Genomic DNA, 24,241 nt, shown 5'->3' on the forward strand with positions numbered 1-24,241 from the left:
TCAAGCCAATAGAACCATTTGCTAGTTGGACATTGCAAAAACAATAGAGATCTAAGTATAAACTTTAGCATAAAAATGTGTGATAGAAATTTGGAGCAGCGTGTTAACCTCAAATTTTGTGTGAAAATCAGCAAAACATTTTCAATTTTGCCAATTTTCACACTTTTCAGTTTGAGCCATTGAAAGTGGCATATGGTGTGGATGCTCTGAAAAAGTCAAGTGTCTTTTAGTGGCATAAGAGATTCAAAAGTGGGTTAGATGATGTGAACAACAACCCCAGAAGTGGGCAGCCAAAAACAAAAATGATGGACACAAATGTCAACAGAGTGTGAGATTTGGTACAGTCTAACAGACGATTAAGTGTGCTAAAAATAAAGACCCAAAGGCTTCATGTCGGCGATGCAAAATTATAAGAATTAAGTGGATATTAAATCCAACATGATTTCAAAGCCAACAACAGAAACTATAGAAGTTACATGCGAAAATTTGACCAGGGAGCTTATGGTAAATACGCTCGCCGCAATACTACGAGTTGTTCTAGCAGAACCTAATAGGTGAAAAGCACGCTATATAACGCCCATATATTCGCCTCCTATTGGTTAATTTTGATAGGTTTCATTGACCCGACAGCTATTTCAAACTCATTTGTTTTCGTCAGGGATCAGGCAGAAACCAAGAGAGCAAAAACTCTCAGTACTAAGAAATTCGAAGCATCGGAGAGGTGTATTTTTCGTAAGCGAACTCTCAGTTGGTGTGTGAAGTATTTACTAAAAATAAAAAGTCAAAGGTGTATTTACCGTAAGTTCTCTGGTGAAATTTTTGCATGAAACTTCTATATTTTTGTTGTTGGATTTAATATCCACTTAATTCTTATAATTTTAAATTGCCGACATGAAGCCTTTGGCTCTTTATTTTTAGTAAATACTTCACGCACCGACTGACCCTGTAGTGGATCTCAGTAAGATTTGCAAAATATCCCTCTACAGCTGCAATCACCTCTTGATTCTAACAAAAACACTGACCAGCGAAGAAGAGTTAGTTTTGGGAAGAGATAGAAGTCAGAGGGAGCCAAATCTGGGGAATAGGGTGGATGTTCCAACAATTCATAGTGCAGATCCCTTAATTTTTCAATTACCAAAACACCTTTGTGAGCAGGTGCACTGTCCTGATGAAAGATGATTTTTTTCTTCTGAAAACCAGGTCTTTTCTCACAAATTTTGTCTAGTCTGGTTAAAAGATCAGAATAACATTCCCAGCTTGTTGTTTTACCCTTTTTTAAGATAATTAATAAACAAACTGCCTAAAGCATCCCAAAACACTGATGCCATGTCCTTTCCTGCTGATGGAACTGACTTTGTCTTCTTTGGTGCTGAACAATCAGCTTCTGTCCACTGTTTCGACTGCTGTTTGGATTCTGGTGTGATATGGTGAACCCAAGTCCCATCCATAGTAATAAATCGATTCACAAAATCAGTTTTTTCATTTTTATTATTATTATTTTCGGGCTACTCCAGGGAGTCCTTAGACTCATCGAGGGAGGCCCTAAACATCATGTCCACACAACTATACGACATTCTCACAGTATCTATCATACCTTGCCTTGAACTCGCTCACTGTCATAGCACCCACAACAGATTCTGGCAGCTTATTCCACTCATTTACCACTCTAAAAGTAAAGAACCCAGCACTAACACCACTGCTAACCACACTCTTGCCCAGCTTCCATAGGTGTCCCCTAGTTCTCCCACCACCAGTCCTGATCTCAAAAATATCCTCTGAATTAATCCTATAGAATCTCTTTAGCAATTTGAATGTCTCAATCATATCTCCCCTCCTCCGCCTATCAACTAGTTTCTGCAACCCACAAATCTTCAACCTGTTCTCATATGGTTCATTCCATAGACCTGTTATCATCTTAGTCACTCGCCTCTGGATCCTCTCCACCTCCTCCCCATCAAGAAGGAACTGAGGTGACCAAATCTGGGCACGTAATCGAGATGAGGTCTTATCAAGGCTCGGTACAGAGGTACAATAACTTGCTTGTCTCTGCTCGTTAAGGTATTTTTCACAACCAAGTGAGTTGATGAGCTGATTTAGCTACTTTGGCAATGTGCCCCCTAAACTTCATCTCCCTATCCACCAACATTCACAAGTCCCTGGCCTCATCAATCTCCTGGACTATACAGTTCCACCAATGTGGTATACTGCTGCTAATCTTTTCACCCCAAAATGCATAACCTTACATTTTGTCACATTAAATTGACATCCATTCTCCTTAGCCCAGAAATCCAATCTATCTAAGTCATCCTGCAAGACTTTGACATCTTCTGCATTCACTATCGCCCTCCCCAACTTTGCATCATCAGCGAACAAATGAACTGTTCCGCTCAGATCCTTCCCTATATCGTTAATGAACAGATTAAACAGCAGTGGTCCAAGAACAGAACCCTGCAGCACCCCACTAGTCCAAGGCCGTCTTTTGGACTCTACTCCTGAATAAACTACTCTCTGATATCTCTCCATCAACCACCCACCTATCCATCTCACCAACCCTATATCCATTCCCATATGTTGTAGTTTACGGATTAGAATTCCATGTGATATCCTGTCAAACGCCTTTGCCAGGTCCAGCAGTATCACTGTAAACCCATTTCCCTTATCCAGTTCAGCCGTCACCTTGTTATAAAACTTGAGCAAGTTACTCAGGTATGATCTACCCTTTACAAAGCCATGCTGTCCCCTGTATAGTATCTCATTTTCATCAATCCATTCCTGTATTTTTCTCTTGACTACTTTCTCCAAGACCTTGACAACAACTCCGGATATGCTGATCGGTTGGTAATTTGCAGCCATAGTCTTGGATCCTCCTTTATGCAGTGAAACTATTTTTTCCTCTTTCCACGCCTTCGGGACTAAACCAGACCCGAGACTCAGATTAAACAACATGGTCAAGGGCACTGATAATTCCTTAGCCGCTTCACGCAAGACCCGTGCCGGTATACCATCCAATCCCACAGATGTATTCACATTAAGGTTCTGTAATAGACTATTCACCTCCACTTCATTCATCACAATTCCCGTATAAACTAATGGCTCCTTCATTTTTTCAATGTCTCCACCTGGATGATATACTTTTGCAAAGTGCGTGCTCAGTAACTCCACTATATCGACTGGTTCAGTGACCTCCTTACCATCATCATTCCTTATAATCATTTTGCCATGTACAGTTTTTTTCTTGCTTGCAGCATATTGAAAGAACTGTTTGGGATTCTCTTTTGCTTGCATAGCTAGTTTCCTTTCATAATCGGCTTTTGCTGTTTTTACCACACTTGTTACCCTTCTGGCCTGCACTTTATACTGTTCATGTGCCTGCAGGTCACCCCTTTCTTTAAATTCCCTCCACAGTTGTTTCTTTTTTTGCAGCTCAAGCTTAATGGTGTTATTCATCCATTTAACTCCTACTTGTTTTACTATTCGGACCCTAGGTATATAATCAGCCATAACCTCCTGTAAATGCTCCTTGACCACTTCCCATGCTCTATCGACGTCTAGCCCTTGCAGTTGTACATGCCATGGCACTGATCCAAGCAATCTCCTAAGCTTGTCATACATGCCAGCACGGTAATTCCACATATACCCTGTCTTAATCAATAATTCCACACCTTTAGCCACCTTCCAGGTCAAGACCTTATGATCACTCTCACCAAAGGTGGAAACATGGTCATATTCATTACAGTAAAATTGTGAGATGCTATTACCAGATCAAGCACTCTCACACCCCTAGTATTTTCAATTACATGCTGTCTCAGATAGTTATCCCTTAATAATTGAATAAAATCCATTTCCTTCCTCACATGTGTCCTCTCCTCCTTCCAATCAATGTTACGATAATTAAAATCCCCCATAATAGTTACCCTCCTTCCACTCGTTTCATCAATTTGTTTATGCATACTATCTCCACCATCTATTCCATCACCCTGGTCTATAGCAGCACCCAACTGTATATTTTATTCTGCCAGTCTCAATCTCACACCAAATAGCCTCATGTGAGCTTCTTTCACTATCCTGCAATACAACTTCAATTCTCCTTGGTTGCAGTTCATCAGCTATCATCAATAACACCCCTCCCCCCATTTTATTCTCTCTGTCCATCCTAAACACAATAACCTACACATTCTATCCCACTAACTATATCATCTTTCGTCAGCCATGTTTCACTAATGCCAATTAGTGAAGGCCAAAAATTCTTCCTTCTTGTTCCTAATACTCCTGGCATTAGTATACATGAAATACAGTTATTCCTTTGTTCCACCCCTATCTTGATGCGTTATTCTAAATGTCCCATTCCCATTTTTTGTCCTTAGTGCTGGCTCAGGTACATTATATAAATTTTTACACTCAACTGTCTCACTGATGTCTGCATATCCACTCCCCCCTCATCCTTGGTAGTTCTAGTTTCCCTGGTTCTGCACATCCATTTTCACTTCATTCAGCAACACTTTTTCCCTTCACACACCAAGTCCATTCAAATGCAGGCCATCCATCTTGTATAAGTCCTTTCGCCCATCAAACTCATTCCACACAATTTGCATAACCTGCGCATAATGTCATTTGCGATTATGGCCCTCCTTCTAAACTCCTCTCTGTCATACTGCGGCAACAGACTCACCATTCTAACTCTGTCACTCATTTCTTTCGCTACCTTTAACAATACTTCCAAGTCCTCTCTCATAAAAAATTGATCACCTTTCAATTCATTCGTACCCGCACAATTATTAATTCTTTCACCCTCTGTTTTTGCACTCTAATACTCTCACTTACATCCTTGAATTTCGCACCCGGTAAGTACGATTTAGTTACACTCCCATCTATCACTCCTCTTAATAACGAGTCACCATACAACATTCTTTCCTTCATTTCAGAAACTCGCCCACTCTTACGCTGGTTATTTACGTTAGCCGAATCACTCTGGAAAGAGTTTTGCAGGTGCTCTAATTTGCAATTCTTCATGCAAAATATATCCTACATGTTGTTTTGAAATGCCTATAGTCCAGCAATTTCCTCTAATTTGACTCGCTGGTCATCTAATACCATATCGTGCACTCGATTAATCATTTTTGGTGTTGTTACACTTTTTGGAAGTCCTTCACATGGATCATCTTCAAGGCTGGAACGCCCACGTTTAAACTCATCAGTCCATTTCTTAATTGTTGAAAACGAAGGAGAAGAGTGTCCATAAACTTATATGAACTTCGAATGAATTTCTTTTGCTGTTAAACCTTTTTTATAAAGAATTTTATAACTACATGATACTCAATTTTATTCATTTCAAGGGATACAGACAACACTTTTGCTTCAACTTTATTTAAAAAAAAACTACTTGATAGAATGATTGGCAATTTCACATGGATGCTTATGACAGATGTACTAACTTAGAAAAAAAAATCTTGCCAATAGGGTTGCCATCTATGGTAGAGGCTGAGAAATTTTCAGACCACCCTCGTACATATATATACAGAAATATTTCAATATTCATACCAAGAAGCTATGAAGAAAACTGTGAATAATTTTAATCTAATGTATATTAATCTTCATTATTTTAATTACCGTATTTGTTGGTGTATAAGATGCACTTTTTTTCTTTGAAAACAGGTCTGAAAAACACGGTGCATCTCATACGCCGATACTCAGCTTTTTATTACTTTCACTTCTGAAAATTTTCTCTGTTCTGAGTTATGCGATTTCTTTCTTGCTTCCTTGCAGTGTGTGTGTGTGTGTGTGAGAGCATTCCAACTACATACAGTTCAGTGGATGCACATGGGCTGTCATTGACGATTACAGCTGTGTTCCTGTTCATTTAAACTTTCCAATTGTGTCGCGGTTGTTGTGAATGATGATAATTTTCTGCCATTAAATTTTCTCCAAATTTCTTGGCAAATTATGGCTGAAAAACATCGGCATTGCTACAATATTGCATACAAGCTACGTGTAATTGTGTATGCTAAAGAACATGGAAACAGGGATGCAGAGAGGCATTTCAGGCCACCCCCAACTGAGAAAATGATGTAGAAGAGATTTCAAGCGTCTCTTCATTTAGCTCTGGAGATGAATTTCTGGGTTTTGATGAAGAAAATTAAAAGGTGGGTACTCTTTTCCTAGTTAGATTAGGTATTTGCTGAAAGTAGACCTACTTATTACTTTACATTGGAAATACTGTAAATTCATTATAATACTCAGTGATAAAAGTTTTTTTTCCTAAAAAATGTTTACAAAAAAAGGGTGTGTCTTATACGCCGGCAAATACGGTATATTAAAATTAATTTAATAAAAATACCACTGACTTACCCTATAGTTTTTTCTGGAATTTCTTTGATAGCAATCCGCACTTGTGTAGCAAGATCTAATGCTGCATAGACGACACCATATGTTCCTTTGCCTAACATTATTCTTGCTCCTTGGTCATTCAGTTCATATTCATACTGATAAAAAAAATGAAAGCGACATAGAAATCCATTAAATTGCATATGAATGATCTAGATATATAACTGTTAAAAGAAAAGGTAATAAATATTCATTAATATTTTTAGAACTAAGTTGGCATACAATGTTTGACTTTGAAATCAACAGTTTGCAAAAAAACACCAGCCTTCAGAATAAATCATTATCAACATCAACAACAACAACATCATCAATTTCCTGATATGTACTCTCAAGGGATGTACAGATTACTATGACAGTACTACATGATTAAGGTTACATTATTACTATCTCCTATTAATAATCTTCCTCCATATTTGACATGTATTACATGTCAGCACTCTCCAGTCATATCTAATATTTTGTCTTCTTGGACCTTCTGATCCATGACAGGATCATGGCCTAGAGACTGGAAGAAGTCAGTTTTCATACCACTACACCAGAAAGGTGATATGAAGGCATGCAAGAATTATAGAACTATTAGTTTGATATCTAATGCAGCAAAATTTTATTAAAGATCATGCTAAATAGGATTTAGGCCAAAGTTGAGGCAGAGATGCCCGAGGAACAAGCAGGTTTTAGGAAAGGTAGGGGGCACCAGAGATCAGATCCTTTGCCTTAGACAGATCATAGAAAAATATAAAGAATTCAGACTCCCTCTGGTAATGTGTTTCTTAGACAACTCTAAAGCTTTTGACTGTGTTGAGGATGTGAAACTGTGGGAAGTAATGAAAAGAATGAGTTTTCCTCAACACACTATCAGGTTGATAGCCAACTTGTATAAGGAACAAGAAGCCACAGTAAGGATAGGTGTTGGATTGACTGACTGGCTTCAAGTTGGAAAAGAAGTTAGACAAGGATGTTTACTTTCTCCTCACTTGTTTAGTATATATGCAGAGGACATCATGCGTGAAGCATTGGATGAGCTCAGGACAGGAATTAGGATAGGAGGTAGATTGATCAGTAATCTGAGGTATGCTGATGATACTAGTTGAATCAATCAATGACATGGAAGAACTAGGACTAATTCTTAACAAAGTTAACAAGATCAGTAATAACAGAGGACTTCAACTCAATTCTAGCAAGACAAAGATCATGGTTCTCAAAGGAAAAACAAAAAGAGAAGCTCTTGAGAAACAAGTGTACCTTAATGGAGAAAGAATTGAGGAAGTCAGCAAGTTTGAGTACCTGGGATCCATTATTAATGTGAAGAATTGCTGTTCTGATGAAGATGTCAGAAAAAGGTTAGGAATGGCTAAAACAGCAGTCAGAGACCTGTCTAAAATCTGGAAGGATGGATCTATCTCCATGGGAACAAAGTTGAGGATTTTAGATGCAGTTGTTTTTCCAACAGCAACTTATGGATGCGAGACTTGGGACCTAAAGAAGTCAGATTAGAAACGGATATCTGCTTTTGAGATTGGTGTTACAGAAGACTGTTGAGGATATCATATACTGAAAGGTGTACAAATGAATGGATGTTAGAAAAGATTAGTATAGCTTTAGGGCTCCTTAAGGATATTGACAGAAGAAAGTTAAAATATTTTGGACACATAGAAAGGATGGAAGGAGGACTTCTCAGAACAGTAATAGAAGGTAAAGTTCCTGGAAAAAAGAGGCAGGGGTAGACCATGAATGAGATGGATGGATGGCGCGTGTGGAGTGACTGATCTTCAGAGAGTTGAGGCTGCCAGAAAAGCAAACAACAGGATTCCATGGCGAAGCCTGGTGTGGAACACCACCGAGCATCGGAGTGACCATACGGCATCTGTAGATGCCCAGTGAACATAGAGAGAGAGAGGGACCTTCTGACTGAATCAATCCATGTAGATCACCAGGTCTCTTTATTGCCATGTTGGAAAAACACACCTGTTTTACTAACATTTCCTCTCCCATTATGTTTAAGTGACCATAAACCTTAGAGCCTTGCTCATACTTCTTGAATGTTAACAATGTAGAGTTCCTTCCTATTATCTTCATGTATAATATGATTCTGCCATTATTGCAATGTATTGAGGACCCCCAATTTTTCTCAGAACTCTCATCTGTGCCTTTTCATTGTTGATCAAGTGCTTTATTTCTAACTCAACTCTCAGATTCATAACTCAAAGCTGGTTTGAACATTGTCTTGTATAGTCCTTTGGCTAATTTCTCTCGTATTCCATATAAATTTATTCTTCCACTGGCTCCCCATAATACCAGCTTTGTTTATTCTGTTGTCTATTTCCATTTTTAATTTGCCATTTTTACTAAAAAATATGCATAAATAGCTGAAATTTTTTTACTTGTTTTATAGGTTATCCACTGAGAACGTTTTCTATGTGCCTGCATATTTTCACAGTTTTGGTCTTTCTATCTGCTTTTCATGCCAAATTTGTTAAAGTTTTGTTAGAGGATCCTGGAGATGTGCAGTGGACTTGTTTGGTACTAAAATCCTCATCGTAATACAAACATCTAAGTTTGATATCTTTGATTCTAATATCAGGTTGAATGCCACTTTGTTTCATAATACAATCCATTTAAATGATGAATATGGCATGGAGATAGTGTGCATCCTTTTCTTCTACCTGATTCATTAACCATTTTCCCATATTTCCTTCAATTCTAATTGCTGATTTATAACTTAAACATAGACTACGCACTACTCTGTATAATGTTCCATTTATCCCAAATAATTGTAGCATTTTGAAAAATTATTCTCTGGGAACCTTGTCATATCCCTTTTCCAGATCTACAAAACTTAAATCCCAATCCTTTTTATACTCCTATGATTTCTCAACTACCTGTCATAAAGTAAACATCTGATCTTAAGAATCTCTATTTGCCATGAATCCAACTTGTCCTTTCCAAGTTTCTCAGCTACCAATTTTTCTCAATTTGTTCTCAAGTATGTTTGTATAAATTTATCTGGAAAATTTAGTAACTGTCATATTCAGCTTTATCTCGCTTTTTATAGATGGGAACTAAGAGAGTTCTATGCCGATCATCTGAAATTCCACCTTCTGAATTATGTAATGTAGCCATTGCAAAACTTTGATACCTCCATATTTAACCATTTCTGGTTAAATATCTACTCCAGTTGCCTTTCACATTTCAAGCTTTTGACTGCTTTTTCTACTTCAAGTATTTATATGTACTCCTGTGCAGTGAGTACATTTCTCTTTTGAAAATTTTCTACTACAGTTCTATCACTTCATGTTTCATTTAACAGCCTTTCAAAATAATTACTCCAGACATTTAGGATATCCTTATCTTCAGTTTTTCACATTACCTTTATCATCTATGATTCCTTTTACAGTAAACTTTCCTCCATTCCTAGCCTTTTCAATAGTCTTCAGAACATTTTTCCATTTTCCTGATATTTATCTTCTATATTCTTACCAAAGTCTTCCCATGACTTCTGTTTAGCTACTTATACAGATAGCTTGGTTCTCTTATTTATTTTTTTTTCCCTTTCTATATATAGTCTTCTAGGGCATCTACCAACTTACTAGGAGCTTCAAGTATGCTTTCTTCTATTCTAGGACTGTTTCTTTAACTTCTTGTGCCCATGGTTGTTCTTATTTTTTTATATCCTTTCATAAATCACCACGTGCCTCACTAGCTGAATCAATCAATGTATTCCTCAGAGTTTGTCAGTGAGACTTCAATGTTTGTTTCTTACTTTGAAACTGTTTAATTTTTTCCTGAATAATGTTTGTATAGTTTTATTATTATTGTATGGCCACCTCCATGGAGTCTGAAGAATCATCGCAAAAGACCCAAACTATCCATATTATATATTCATATCTCTCTTTAAACCCATTAACAGACAAAGTACTCGCAATTGACTCTGGCAACCTATTCCACTCATTTACAACTCTCCAAGCAAAAAATCTAATCCTCATACTACTACTAACAACACTGTTATCAAACTTCAAGGGATAACCACTTGTTCTGGCCATTCTAGCCAAGTGCTGAAACATTTCCCCTGCATCAATCCTATAAAACCCTTTAACCAACTTATATGATTCTATCATTTCCCCTCTTTTTCTCCTATCAGCCAATTTCTGCAATCTGCACACCCTTAATCTATCCTCATAGGGAACATTCCACAGCCTGATCACCTCTGAATCTTCTCCACCACTTCCTAATCCCTAGGAAATCCAGGAAACCAGACCTGAGCACAGTAACCCAGATGTGGACGTATCAAGGCCTTATAAAGTGGAATAACAATTTCCTTATCTCTACTGGTTAGTGTGTTCTTCAATAGCAAAAGTAATCTTATGAGCTACTTTAGCAACCTTAGCAGTATGTTCTCTTAACTTAACTCTCTGTCTATTACCATCTCTAAATCTCTGGTTTCATCTATTGCCTGGAGTACAGTTCCATCAATGTGGTACACAGTTTGTAATAGATTTATCGAAAAATGCATAACTTTACATTTCTCCACTTTAAACTGACACCAATTATATTTTGCCTAGACTGACAGCCCATTTAAATCATCCTGCAAGCTCTCCAAATTGCTTTGATTAATTATTACTTTATCTAATTTTGTAACATCAGCAAACAACTGAATATTTCCTTTCAGGTTATATCGTGTATCATTTATGCACAAATTAAACAGTAGTGGTCTTAGCTGAAACTTGTGGCATGGCACTAGTCATTTTCTTTTGCCTTGATTTTTCCTATCTATATTCCATCTTTTTGGTATCTGTTCAGAAGCTGGCCACCCTCTTATCCACTTAACCAATGTCATATCCATCCCCATTTATTCACAACAGAGTTCCATGTGGTATTGTCTGAATATTTCCTTTCAGGTTATATCGTGTATCATTTATGCACAAATTAAACAGTAGTGGTCTTAGCTGAAACTTGTGGCATGCCACTAGTCATTTTCTTTTGCCTTGATTTTTCCTATCTATATTCCATCTTTTTGGTATCTGTTCAGAAGCTGGCTACCCTCTTATCCACTTAACCAATGTCATATCCATCCCCATTTATTCACAACAGAGTTCCATGTGGTATTGTCACACCTTATTATTAAAAAATTCAGAGTATTTTTATCTCTAATGCAGAGTATTTTCAATAATAAGGTGTGACATCTTTTGGCAACTCTTATATGAAAATATGACTTCGGCATTACTTCAACCTAAGTATCACCTCTGGGACTGGCTCCCACTGATGAGACCTCAATGAGGGTCGAAACCGGTCTGGGTAATGACCCTTCCCATAAGGCATAGCATTATACATACCCGCTAATGACCTCACATCACTTACCTTAGTATCCCATAATGCTTTGCATTATGGGATACTAAGGCAAGTGATGTGAGGTCATTAGCTTCTATATAAGTGTTGCCCTGTCCTGATTATATTTCAGGTGGAAACTTTGTTTGCTTACACTTTGATAAAGGATTAAACCAAGTATATAATTTCTAGGTATCTTTAATTTATAAGGATCACCTTTCCCATTTTCTTTATGCCAGCTGTGGGGACATAGGCACAAAAGTTTCATTTTCCATTTTCCTATTTTGAGGTTTACCCTCATAATGCCTCTTGAAACTACCTTCCATTATTATTATTATCATCATCATCACGGGCGACTCCAGGGAGTCCTTAAACTCATTGAGGGAGGCCCTAAACATCATGTCCACACAACTATTCAGCATTCTCACAGTATCTATCATACCTTGCCTTGAACTCATTCACTGTCATAGCACCCACAACAGCCTCTGGCAGCTTATTCTACTCATTTACCACTCTAAAAGTAAAGAACCCAGCTTTAACACCCTTGCCCAGCTTCCATAGATGTCCCCTAGCTCTCCCCCACCACCAGTCCTGATCTCAAAAATATCCTCTAAATTAATTCTATAGAAACCCTTCAGCAAGTTGAATGTCTCAATCATATCTCCCCTCTTCTGCCTATCAACCAATTTCTGCAACCCACAAATCTTGAACTTGTTCTCATAAGGTTCATTCCATAGACCTGCTATCATCTTGGTCACTCGCCTCTGGATCCTCTCCACTTCCTCCCCATCAAGAAGAAACCTAGGTGACTAAATCTGGGCACAGTAGTCGAGATGAGGTCTTATCAAGGCTCGGTACAGAGGAACAATAACTTGCTTGTCTCTGCTCGTCAAAGTATTTTTCAACAACCAAGTGATTTGATGAGCTGATCTAGCCACTTTTGCAATGTGCCCCCTAAACTTCATCTCCCTATCCACCAACACTCCCAAGTCCCTGGCCTCATCAATCTCCTGGAGTATACAGTTCCACCAATGTGGTATACTGCTGCTAATCTTCTCACCCCAAAATGCATAACCTTACATTTTGTCACATTAAATTGACATCCATTCTCCTTAGCCCAGAACTCCAATCTGTCCAAGTCGTCCTGCAAGATTTTGACATCTTCTGCATTCACTATCGACCTACCCAACTTTGCATCATCAGCGAACAAATGAACTGTTTCTCTTAGATCCTTCCTTATATATCGTTAATGGACAAATTAAACAGCAGTGGTCCAAGAACAGAACCCTGTGGCACACCACTAGTCACAGGCCGTCTTTTGGACTCTACTCCTGAATAAACTACTCTCTGATATCTCTCCATCAACCACCCACCTATCCATCTCACCAACCCTATATCCATTCCCATATGTTGCAGTTTACGGATTAGAATTCCATGTGGTATCCTGTCAAAGACCTTAGCCAGGTCCAGCAGTATCACTGTAAACCCATTACCCTTATCCAGTTCAGCCATCACTGTGTTATAAAACTTGAGCCGTGTTACTGTGGTATGATCTACCCATTACAAAGCCATGCTGTCCCCTGTATAGTATCTCATTTTCATCAATCCATTCCTGTATTTTTCCCTTGACTACTTTCTCCAGGACCTTGACAATGACTCCTGATATGCTGATCGGTTGGTAATTTGCAACCATAGTCTTGAATCCTCCTTTATGCAGTGAAACTATTTTCCCCTCTTTCTATGCCTTCGGGACTAAACCAGACCCGAGACTCAGATTAAACAACATGGTCAAGGGCACTGAAAATTCCTTAGCCGCTTCACGCAAGACCCGTGCCGGTATACCATCCAATCCCACAGATGTATTCACATTAAGGTTCTGTAATAGACTATTCACCTCCATTTCATTCATCACAATTCCCGTATAAACTAATGGTTCCTTCATTCTTTCAATGTCACCACCTGGATGATATACTCTTTCAAAGTGCTCACTCAGTAATTCCACTATACTGACTGATTCAGTGACTTCCTTACCATCGGCTCCATTCAAGAAGTTTGTCTTCATGTTTAGTGTTGCATGTTATCACTACTCCATTCTTTCCTTGGTGATTATTGCAAGAATATAACATCCTATACTTATTATTTAGTAAGATCTCATCTGTGTTTGTCTTCTCTGTAATGCCAATTCTGTCCATGTGGTACTTTTTCCAGTTATTCTGCAAGTTTGATTTCATTTCTCTTAATACTCCTTGTGTTGATGATTCATATCCTCAGTTCTACTGATGTTGGATTTGTTCATCTTCTTCTAGATGTTAAGTTGGAATGTGTGCCAGTAGCTGACTTTTCACTGTTTGTCCTGTTTCTCTAACAAAAACAGCAAGGAGGATCTTGTTTTAAGCTGTTTCAGAGAAATCTTATTATGTTGCACCATCATGTGTATTTCTGGTTTAAGCCAGTAGGGAGTATAATTTAGTTGACTAAGTTCCAAAATGCTAGCACATCCTCGTTCATTCAGTATCCAATGAATACCTACCTACAGGGCACATCACATGACAGTGAGGATTTGACCTTAGGTCAGAGGTCCCACAGTTCTCATTCCTTAACCACAACTGGCCATATGGATAAAATACACACTCCTCATACACTTTGCATCCATCATATATTTCAATATAATATCAATGGTATTACATTGATAAAGGCGATGTTGAGATCTCCTTCGATTTATGTGGCTCCCAATATGACCACATCAGAATAAATTGCCTTGACATTTTCCTACTGAAAAGATACAGCCACTGCCAAGAGCGCCATAGAGGTGAAAACTTTATAAATATACAGAAAGCAGTTCAATATTGAGGTAACTAATAGCAAAGCATAGTATTTTCATAAGCTCTAAGACACTTTCTTGTGTTAGAAAAGCAAACATTGTAGGCTGACTTGTCCATAAAATAACAAAAGGATATTTATTTTCCTTTGTTATTTTATGATATTTATTATCCTTTTTTGTTACACTTTTCGATGCCAAACCAAAACTTTTATGGCCCTCTCAGCAATGGAATAATTACCTGATTATAATCTTATTTCAAAAGTAACATTTATGAAACTCCAAATGTTTACTCACTTGTAATGGTTCGGTGTTAATATCTGTATTAAGGTCTGTCACAACACCTTCTTGGTCAGCTGTTAATTCCAGAATAAGGCTATAAAACTGTCCACGTAACTGTTCAGATGGGAAAAACATTTGAAAGTCATCTGAGTTTTGATGAACATAAAGAAAGAGACACCTTTCATCCCTTTTGTAGATACTAAAAATGAATTAAAAACAGTGAAAATTTTTTTTTTTTTACTTTTGTGATTATACATAATAATTAAAGGCTTTAAAAAAAAAAATCTTTGGAAAGCTATATCTGAACACAATTTGATTAACTGTAAGCATCTTGTCAACTCAGTTTTATCCAATAGACTGGGAAAAGTAATAGAAGAGAATTATGACATTAAAATCCTTCAGTGTTGTGGGCAGTTTTGTATGAAGTTTTGTATCTGATCCAGAACAAATGGAATAGAATTTGCTATGCTCGTAGAACAGCTCTAAAAGAGAAGGCAAAAGATCTGGAAATGGTGGTGGATAAAGAACTGAAATAACATAAAAAAACTGTGAATTTTGTCTCAAGATTGTCGCCATATTGAGGAGGATGTGACAAATTTGTATATAAAAAAAACAACAACTGCACTTTCTTATTGTGTCTGAGAAGTATTAGGAGAAAGAGGACAGAGGAAATTAAATAAGACTATCAAGAACTGGATGGTGAATGTGAGAACATGTAGGATTTGCAGAGCTTGGTAAATGAAGTGATAATGCATAGCTGATGGAAAAACACAAGGGCTTCCATGGAACTGTATAAGAGTATTCAAGTCAGTGAGAAAGAGATATTTTTCATGTAGAGTGATCAGTGAGCAGAATGAATTGCAAGCATGTTTAGTGAATGTGCATAGTGAATACAGAATGAAACAATTTCCACAGGAAACTCAGTAACTCTATGGAGGCCTAGAAATAATACTAACTCATTTCAAGCAAACAACCACTTGCATCTGAAATATCTTCCTGACTAGGCATCTTGTATATGGACACAGTTGGCACTGCATGAAATTGTTCCAATATCCCACAATGCATAACACACTCCTTTCTGATATACCTATTTCTAAATATAACTATTGTTCTTTATCAGCCATATTTCCTCCATGTATGACTTACACTATGTTGCTTCTCGCTGTCTCTGTGGGATCTAGTTCTCATCGAGGAAATCTCAACAACAACAACAACAAAGGTCAAAGCTAGGTTGCATAGTACCCCTTTCCATATGCCTGGCAATATACATACCCAACAAGGAAGTATGCTGTGCATTATGTGCAAAAGGGAAATCTCATGCCACTTTTGTTTACTCATACTTGGATAAAATAAGGATGAAAACAAGGATATAATTTCTAATCAAATATAATTTACTTTTTTCTCTTTCAGAAAAACCTGTAATCTGGAATATTGTAATAATATGTGATATAATATTTTGCTACTTCTACTGAAGACTCATCCACTGATCAGATCTAAATAAAAGTAAAAACTGATCTACATAGTGACTATTTTCATAAAATAGTCACTTCTCTGGATATATATATCCAGAGAAGGAAGTGCAGTTAAAAAATAATGAAAATAATATAATTTTTTGACAAACAACATATTTCGCTCCAAAATTAAAAAATTCACTAACTATAATTAATAAAACACAATCTCAAAATATTACAAAGACTACTTTTTTTTTTTTTTTTCCAACGTGAAGAAACAAAAGTTAATAACTGTTTTCAGAATTACTTACCACTGGTTAAGTAGTTCTGAAAACATTCTTTTTAGATAGGCTGAATCATTCAAAGGTTTAATATTACAATTAAATAAAATTGTCTAATAAAACATTGTGGTGGTGTTCGGTGTGTGGGTGTGTGTGTGGGGGGGGGAGTGTGTAAGCAAAACGGAAACACAAAAGTGGTACAGTGTGTGTGTGTGTGTGTGTGTGGTTAGGGATGAATGGATAATATGGGAAAAGCATGTTTGGGGGGGGGGGGATATTCTCCCTGAGGAGCAGGACCACCACATAGTATTTTTCTTGTGTGTGCAATTAATGTTCGGCACCTTTCCAAAAAAGTTTTTTTTGAATAAAGTGTGAATAAAAAGAACAGGAAATGAAAACCGCTTTACAGTATAATGTTACCTACGGATTAGTCCTGCTTATACAAATTTTTTTAAGTTATATAAATTTCCAAAATAATATAAAATAGTAATATAAAGTTAAGAGATTTATTCAAATATTCTTCACATTAATTTTTCTAAAAGGGACTCGTCTGGATTTCATTTTAGCGAAATCCTGTCGCAGTACATCAATGTTGATAGACTGAGCAATATTATTTTCTATTGAAATTAGTGCCAAACTATTTAGTTTTTCTTGATTCATGCTTGATTGTAGGTAGTTCTTTATTAATTGTAATTTAGAAAATATTCTCTCTCCCTTAGCAACTGAAAAAGGGCAAATTCAATAGTATTCTCAATGCAATCAGTGAATTTGCAAAGAGTTCTTCAAGGCTGTTGTTATAAATCCAATTGTTTTGTGTTGCTGACGCCACTCTAACAGCCCGCTAATATAACAGGCTCGAATGTCGAGAAGAATGAGTTATCAGTAGTAAGTTGACTTTTAGGGCCGGACCACATGCATCCAATCGAATTAAAATTAGGATACGGCCCTTACACAGAACTCAACAATTAATCATAAGTTGATTTATGATACATCAAAAAATAAAGAACTATTTTAGGTATATTTTCGTAAATTTTAATCAAAAATTACAGTGATATAATCGGGTCCAGGATACAATTTCAGAATTTGTTTGTTTCTGGGAAGATCTGAAGGGGCCTGAATGGAAGATGACGTACATTCATAATTATATGTACCATTCTGTACCATTCGTTGTTTGTTTAAACTCTTATCTTATATTTTTTGACATCTTTTGGGCACCTTTTCTTCTGCGGCGCCTGTGTATATTGCACACTTCGCACATGCCACCAGCCGGGCCTGCTGAGAAGACACCACTAAAGACATTAAAGTCCATATACTACTACACCTAGCTAATACTGACATGTGAAATTCCAACCTGCAAGGTCAGAGTCAGATGAATTAGGACCAAAACCATCCTAAATGCACTAAAATGTTTTTAGTATGGCAAGTTTAGGTTTAACAATAAAATCTGCCAGTGTTCCTCTTTCAAAGACACTAGTTTGCAAAAAAAATGTGTTTATGCCTCTTATTATGGCAAACTGTAAAAATTAATATGAGGCATAATGATGTTCTCAAGGGATGTAAATGAGTCACCACATGTCGTTTCAGTCAAACATTGTTTTGTGCATACGCGTGTTCATGTTGCCTGCTGTTCTATTTTATTTATTTAGGATTTTCTATGAATTTAAATCTGCCATGATATTAAAAAAATTGACAAGGTAAGTCATGTGTACCTATACAAAAAGAAAAATGAGAGAGAGTATACAAAAGAAATAATAAGTATTTATATAATAAACATCAACAGCATAATATCAATATACTTCTGGAAATCATTTTTTGTACCAAACAAATTTTAACTTCACACATTTTTTGTGACTTTTATTTTTTTAATCGGAGTTTTTGCTTCTCATGTACTTTCTAAATATATCTGTTTCGTTCTCATTGCATTACTCTGTTTTTTTCTTCTTTCACTTATTTACCTGAAATGGTTGCAAAAAATTGCTCAGTTGTAATGAATATATTCTTAAATGCATAAGTAAAAAGAATAAAAAAAATACATTAATTAATTTGCTTAGTTATACTATTATTTATTGGATATTCACACTTTTCTTTTTTAAGGCAAAACTGCACTGTATTACCAATACAGTACTTCGTCTCTATTTTCAATAAAAATAGAGACAAAGATATAATTTTATTAAAATACTGAAAGGGAGAAAATCTTGTCCATTTCAGTCAGCAGTTAATATTTTGATAAGCTAGGGAAATTTTGCTGTGTTATTAGTTACGTTAATGGTGTATCATAAAAAAACTTCCAAGAATTGTCTACTTTTAGCATATGAAATCAGAAGTGCAGGAATGGCTGCCAAGGGCTCAGGTGACAGGAGATTTTTTTTACCAATTATTCAAATTATTCAATTATTATTCCTCAATACCAATTATTCCACATGTCACTGACAGGAATCGAACCCAGGTCTTTCCAACCAAAGGGCTTCGTCTATATTGACTGAGCTATGGAGGCTCAATTCTGTTGACATATTTAATTTTCCATCTTCACTAAAGTTCTCAAAATTAGTTCTAAATTTCTCAAAGACAAGAGACCACACATATGAGATTTCTCAGAAAGATTAGTAGAGTGAAGAGATGGTATGAATGGGCAGTATCGTATTAAAAATGGGAATATTAGGAAAGAACTTGCCATCTTCATTTGTGTAGTGTCATGTAGTTTGTGTTCTGTACATATGTATGTTTTCTTGATGATGACATCAATACAGATGTTGAAATATTAAATATTATTTTCTTAATTATAAGTAAAGTAATTCTAATGTATGTGTTGTTGTGTCTCCATAAATTCTTCACTATGAATGCTGACCACTGTGTAACCTTAAAGGAAAGAAGCATCTTCACTAAAAATTATGCCTAAATAGCTGAAATGTTTTAATTGTTCTACAGGTTCACCATTCAGGATACAGTTGATGCTATCAATGTTTCTACCTATTTAAGGATTATTCTTTATTGCTGATTTTCATACCAAATTTACCATGGTAGTTATTCAATTAGTCAAAGAATCCTGAGGACTTGTAATGGATTTATTCAGAAGTATATAACATCATCTGCATAAAGTAAAAGGGCTAAGATTAACACTGCCAATTATGATATCAGATTTAATACCACTTGGTATTAAATGGAATTTTTTATCGAAGAATCTGAGTGGTCAATAAGGGAACAGAGAAGATTATACAGAAATCTTGAGATTTTATATATTGGACTACCTATAGAATCCACAATAGGTCTAAGACCTACTAGTACTATATATATATATATATATATCAGATCCACACACAAAAAGCTACAAGACTTATAGCACATTAGTGCCATGTATGGGTAAGAGGAATCTGTTCACATTTTGCTTGAACAGCTGAGGGTTATAATCTTTGGGGAAGGCAGATTGGGAGAGACTGCTCTAAACGACAGAAGTAGATGGGATGAAGGAGGAGGCAATGAAGTTGGTTCAGTGATTTTCAAGATGGACAGTAAAAGGGTGCTGGTTAGCAGTGGCTCGTGTTTTAATAATTTTGGAGGAATAAGTGGCCAATTCAGCAGAGCAGTCTTCATGAAAGTATCTGTAGAAGCGACACAAGGCAGAAACTGAATGTCTGAGAGAGAGGAATCATCAATTAGCCAGATTGCCCTCTTCTGGATAGATTCAAGCAATCTTAGAGAAGATTTTGATGCTTCACCCAAAATATCGGAGCAATATTCCATGGCTGGACAGATTTATAGAATTAGAAGCTGTTAATGTGTGAAGTTGTATATTGAGCGAAAAAGTTCCTCAAGTTTTTTGGCAGCAGCTGTGAAAGCTATAGTTGATATGTTGTTGAACCAGGAAAGATCGGAGTTGCAGGTCAGCCAAGTAGAGAAATCTGACTGCGTTTGGATATCTCAGTATTACTGCAGGTAAGAGGGAGGGACGCGAGCTCTTTCTTGCAAGAGATCAGACAGGATTGAGTTTTGGTGGCATTAAAGTTTACAAGGTTGTCCTTGCCCCCACTGGAATATACCTAGGAGATCCGATTTAGGTCACTGGTCATGGTAGATCTAGAATCCTCAAGATCTACCATTCTATGGTCTGAATTCCCACTGCTGCATTGGTGGGGAAATCTGAGAAAAGTAAACCATCTACCAGAGCAAGTTGGAGATCTAGTTGCAGAGTGAGGAATTCAGACCATAGGATGGCAGTTTGTTAAGTAGGCCCCTGTATCAAATCTGATAAAAAGGCCTTTGAAATTATAAGGGAAACCATGTGAGTTTCTCCAAATTTCTCCATGGCTTGAGTCCAGTAGGTGGTGAAAGCAAGAAGATCAGCTGTAGATCATGAATGGCAGAATCCATACTGCTGGTCACTGATTAGCTGGTATGATGCTAGGTTGTTCAAGAGTTGGTTCTTGATGACCTTCTCCATGAAAATAGATAGAACAGAAGTGAGAGCAATTAGGTGGTAATTCAACCTAACCTTGACAGTCTGCAAGGTTAGGTTGTGGCTATGCGGAAGGAGTGTCCTAGGTTCAATTCCCATTGACGCACGAGGAGCTTAAGGATCTTCCTCAGCCATAGCCAAGTCAGCCAGTTTGGGCATGGACAGCAGAGTTATTCCCCCAGTTTATCTGGGGTTTTTCATCCTGCAAGCAGGCAAACCGGCTCCGTGAACACACACGGATAGTCAGAAATACTTAAGACAATTCCTCCAGCCATAGGTCTGAATTGTCAGCTATGCCAGTCCCTAGCCAGAATAAAAATAGAGGGGGGGGGGGGTTTGAGGTGGAGCCGTACCTTCCTGTAAAAGGAGCTCACAGCCATTGAATCACCATATGAAATGAATGAACTGGTTGACTTTTAACACTTTGTTAGGGGATGGGCTGGATGTGCACCTGCTTCCATGCTGTAGGGTAGATGTTAGTTGAATAGGATAGATTAAAGAGGCGATAGAGGATAGCTGTTAGTTACGGGGTACAATTATTTAACACAATAGGGCAGAAATTGTGCCCAATGGCTTTGAAAAAGGACCAGAAGGAGTGACTGCCATTTCAACAGGAGATAAGTATGACATTTGACAGTATCTGCATAAAGTAAAGTGTAAAGTTAATACTGCAATTTTGGTATCAGGTTTAATTCCACTTTACTTCATAAGGTGATTCATACAGATGATGAATAACTATAGTGATAGCATTTTCTAACATATACCTTAAATATATACTATTTATTACCTATAGAATAACAAATATTCCACAGTAAAATAAATTTTATTATTTATGCACCAAATTCATAACTTGCTACCTTCTCCAAAAGACAAATTGTCACTGATTATGCTACCTGGTGTAAACAAAGTACCATTGGTGTAACTTGTCTTGCTATGGACAAACAGGAAGATCTATAAATAAGCGAATCTCTGAATATCAAGACCACATCTATCTGTCTTATCAAACCTCACAAATCTGGCCTTACATAACATGAAATTGAAAATGCTAACCACAGAATCCAATGGCAAAATGCTAAACTGCTATATAGATCCATATATAAACATGAACATTTATATAAAGAAAGTGCTGAAGCCTTACTTCATAGACCCAATATTAATCGTAACAACTGTCTCACTATTCCAAAAGTTTGGGAAATTGTTATCCTCAATTCTATTAAATAAATTTATCTCTTATATATTTTAGTTTAATTTAATTAGTTTTAATTTCAACCCAACACACGAATGTACAGGTAGAAGTATTCCAATTTAAGCATGTGAGCTACTCTTTTTAAATTCAATTCCTATTGTTGTCCGATAATTGTATTGATGATGTCTTATGACACATAAGATAAAATATTTACATAATAAATTTATTTTACTGTGGCATACATGTTATTCTATAGTTATGGATAATCCATAGGTTTCACAATACAAAAAAATATACTATATACGTGGGTAGTCTGAAACGTTTTCGGCTAACAATGAAAAAACGAATTTATAATTTCAAAATTATTTTTATTTTTCAACATAATTCCCTTAACACTAATAAATTTATTCCAGAGATACATCAGCGCCATTATCCCGTCCCTGTAAGAAAGATCTGCTAAATACCCCTCTATAGCTGTGATCACCTCTTGATTCGAAGAAAAACGCTGACGGCGAGGAAGAGTTTTAGTTTTCAGAATAGATAGAAGTCAGAGGGAGCCAAATCTGGGGAACAGGATAGATGTTCCAACAATTCATAGTGCAGATCACTTAATTTTCCCATTGCCAAAACACCTTTGTGGAGAGGTGCATAGTTCTGATGAAAGATGATTTTTTTTCTTCTGCAAACTGGGTCTTTTCTCACGAATGTTTTCTTCAAGTCTGATTAAAAGATCGGAATAATATTCTCTGGTTATTGTTTTGCACTTTTCAAAGTAATTAATAAACAAAATGCCTTTAACCTTCCTACCGGCTGGGACGTCTATAGACGTCCAACTAAATCTGGATAAGATTCAGCCCACCTGTTTAAAGAACCTGGATAAGAAGTGCAATTTGACTGTCATGTCCATTAGAAGGTGTGATAAACCCTCACGCTGAAGAGAAAGGTTAATCGGATTATCTCCCATTCGTAGCTGCCTCTCAGTTGCCTATAACAAGAAACGGACTTTCTTGTTCCATGCTGGTGAACTGGATTTTAGTTATATATGATAGACTAAAAATAGAGAAATTATTTATATTTTTGTTTTCTCTATTTATTGTACAATACAATTTTAATTTCTGGACAAAATAAAGGTCTTGCATAATTTCTTCACTTAACCAATTTAATTTTTTATTTTTTTGCGCTAATTTTTTTCTAATCGCTACTAGACAAAAGATTTTTCTTTGTTCTCGAAGAAATTAATTCACGATAATTATTTGGAATATTCTTTTAAAAAAAGAAAAGAAAACCGGCTGCCGACGTTCCAGGTTATATTAATTTTATTTTTGTACAAAACCATCGAAATCGAATAATACTTAACAGATTTCCTTTAATGACACGCTTGAGCAACTTTGCTTTATAGAGAATAACATGAAATTCTTTAATCATATTACTAAATTTTTTCTTCATGTTGTATAGTAATCTGTACTTTCACTTTCTTGGTTTCGTTGTATAATTGGTCATTACAAAATGAAATTAACAGTTATGATTTAAATTTATATTTTCTGCATAATTCCGATATTTCATTCACCAATTTTTAAAGTAAGCGATACATTTGCTTATTTTTATCATTCAAAATATGTATATCAAATGTGAAATTTCATTTCCCCCCCACCCCCCCCCCCCCCCACCCCCCCCCCCCCCCACCCCCCCCCCCCCCCACCCCCCCCCCCCCCCACCCCCCCCCCCCCCCACCCCCCCCCCCCCCCACCCCCCCCCCCCCCCACCCCCCCCCCCCCCCACCCCCCCCCCCCCCCACCCCCCCCCCCCCCCACCCCCCCCCCCCCCCACCCCCCCCCCCCCCCACCCCCCCCCCCCCCCACCCCCCCCCCCCCCCACCCCCCCCCCCCCCCACCCCCCCCCCCCCCCACCCCCCCCCCCCCCCACCCCCCCCCCCCCCCACCCCCCCCCCCCCCCACCCCCCCCCCCCCCCACCCCCCCCCCCCCCCACCCCCCCCCCCCCCCACCCCCCCCCCCCCCCACCCCCCCCCCCCCCCACCCCCCCCCCCCCCCACCCCCCCCCCCCCCCACCCC

General features: G+C 37.5%; 1 protein-coding gene across 6 annotated transcripts in view; it reads right to left on the reverse strand.

Moving 5' to 3' along the window:
- The window catches only part of Ask1 (apoptotic signal-regulating kinase 1), a 937,451-nt gene that overhangs the window by 550,159 nt on the left and 363,051 nt on the right, over nt 1–24,241 (reverse strand). For all 6 annotated transcript variants that reach the window (XM_090395264.1, XM_090395267.1, XM_090395262.1 and 3 more), the window contains exons 15-16: nt 14,819–15,002; nt 6,346–6,479 (exon numbers count right to left, since the gene is read on the reverse strand). In XM_090395264.1, the coding sequence (XP_090251390.1) occupies nt 6,346–6,479; nt 14,819–15,002 (318 nt within the window). The remainder of the gene's footprint in view (nt 1–6,345; nt 6,480–14,818; nt 15,003–24,241) is intronic.

This window comes from Typopeltis vanoorti, chromosome 7 (genome assembly GCF_054136105.1).
Source record: "Typopeltis vanoorti isolate ZY-2024b chromosome 7, IOZ_Tvanoo_1.0, whole genome shotgun sequence".
In the NCBI taxonomy this organism is placed as follows: domain Eukaryota; kingdom Metazoa; phylum Arthropoda; class Arachnida; order Uropygi; family Thelyphonidae; genus Typopeltis; species Typopeltis vanoorti.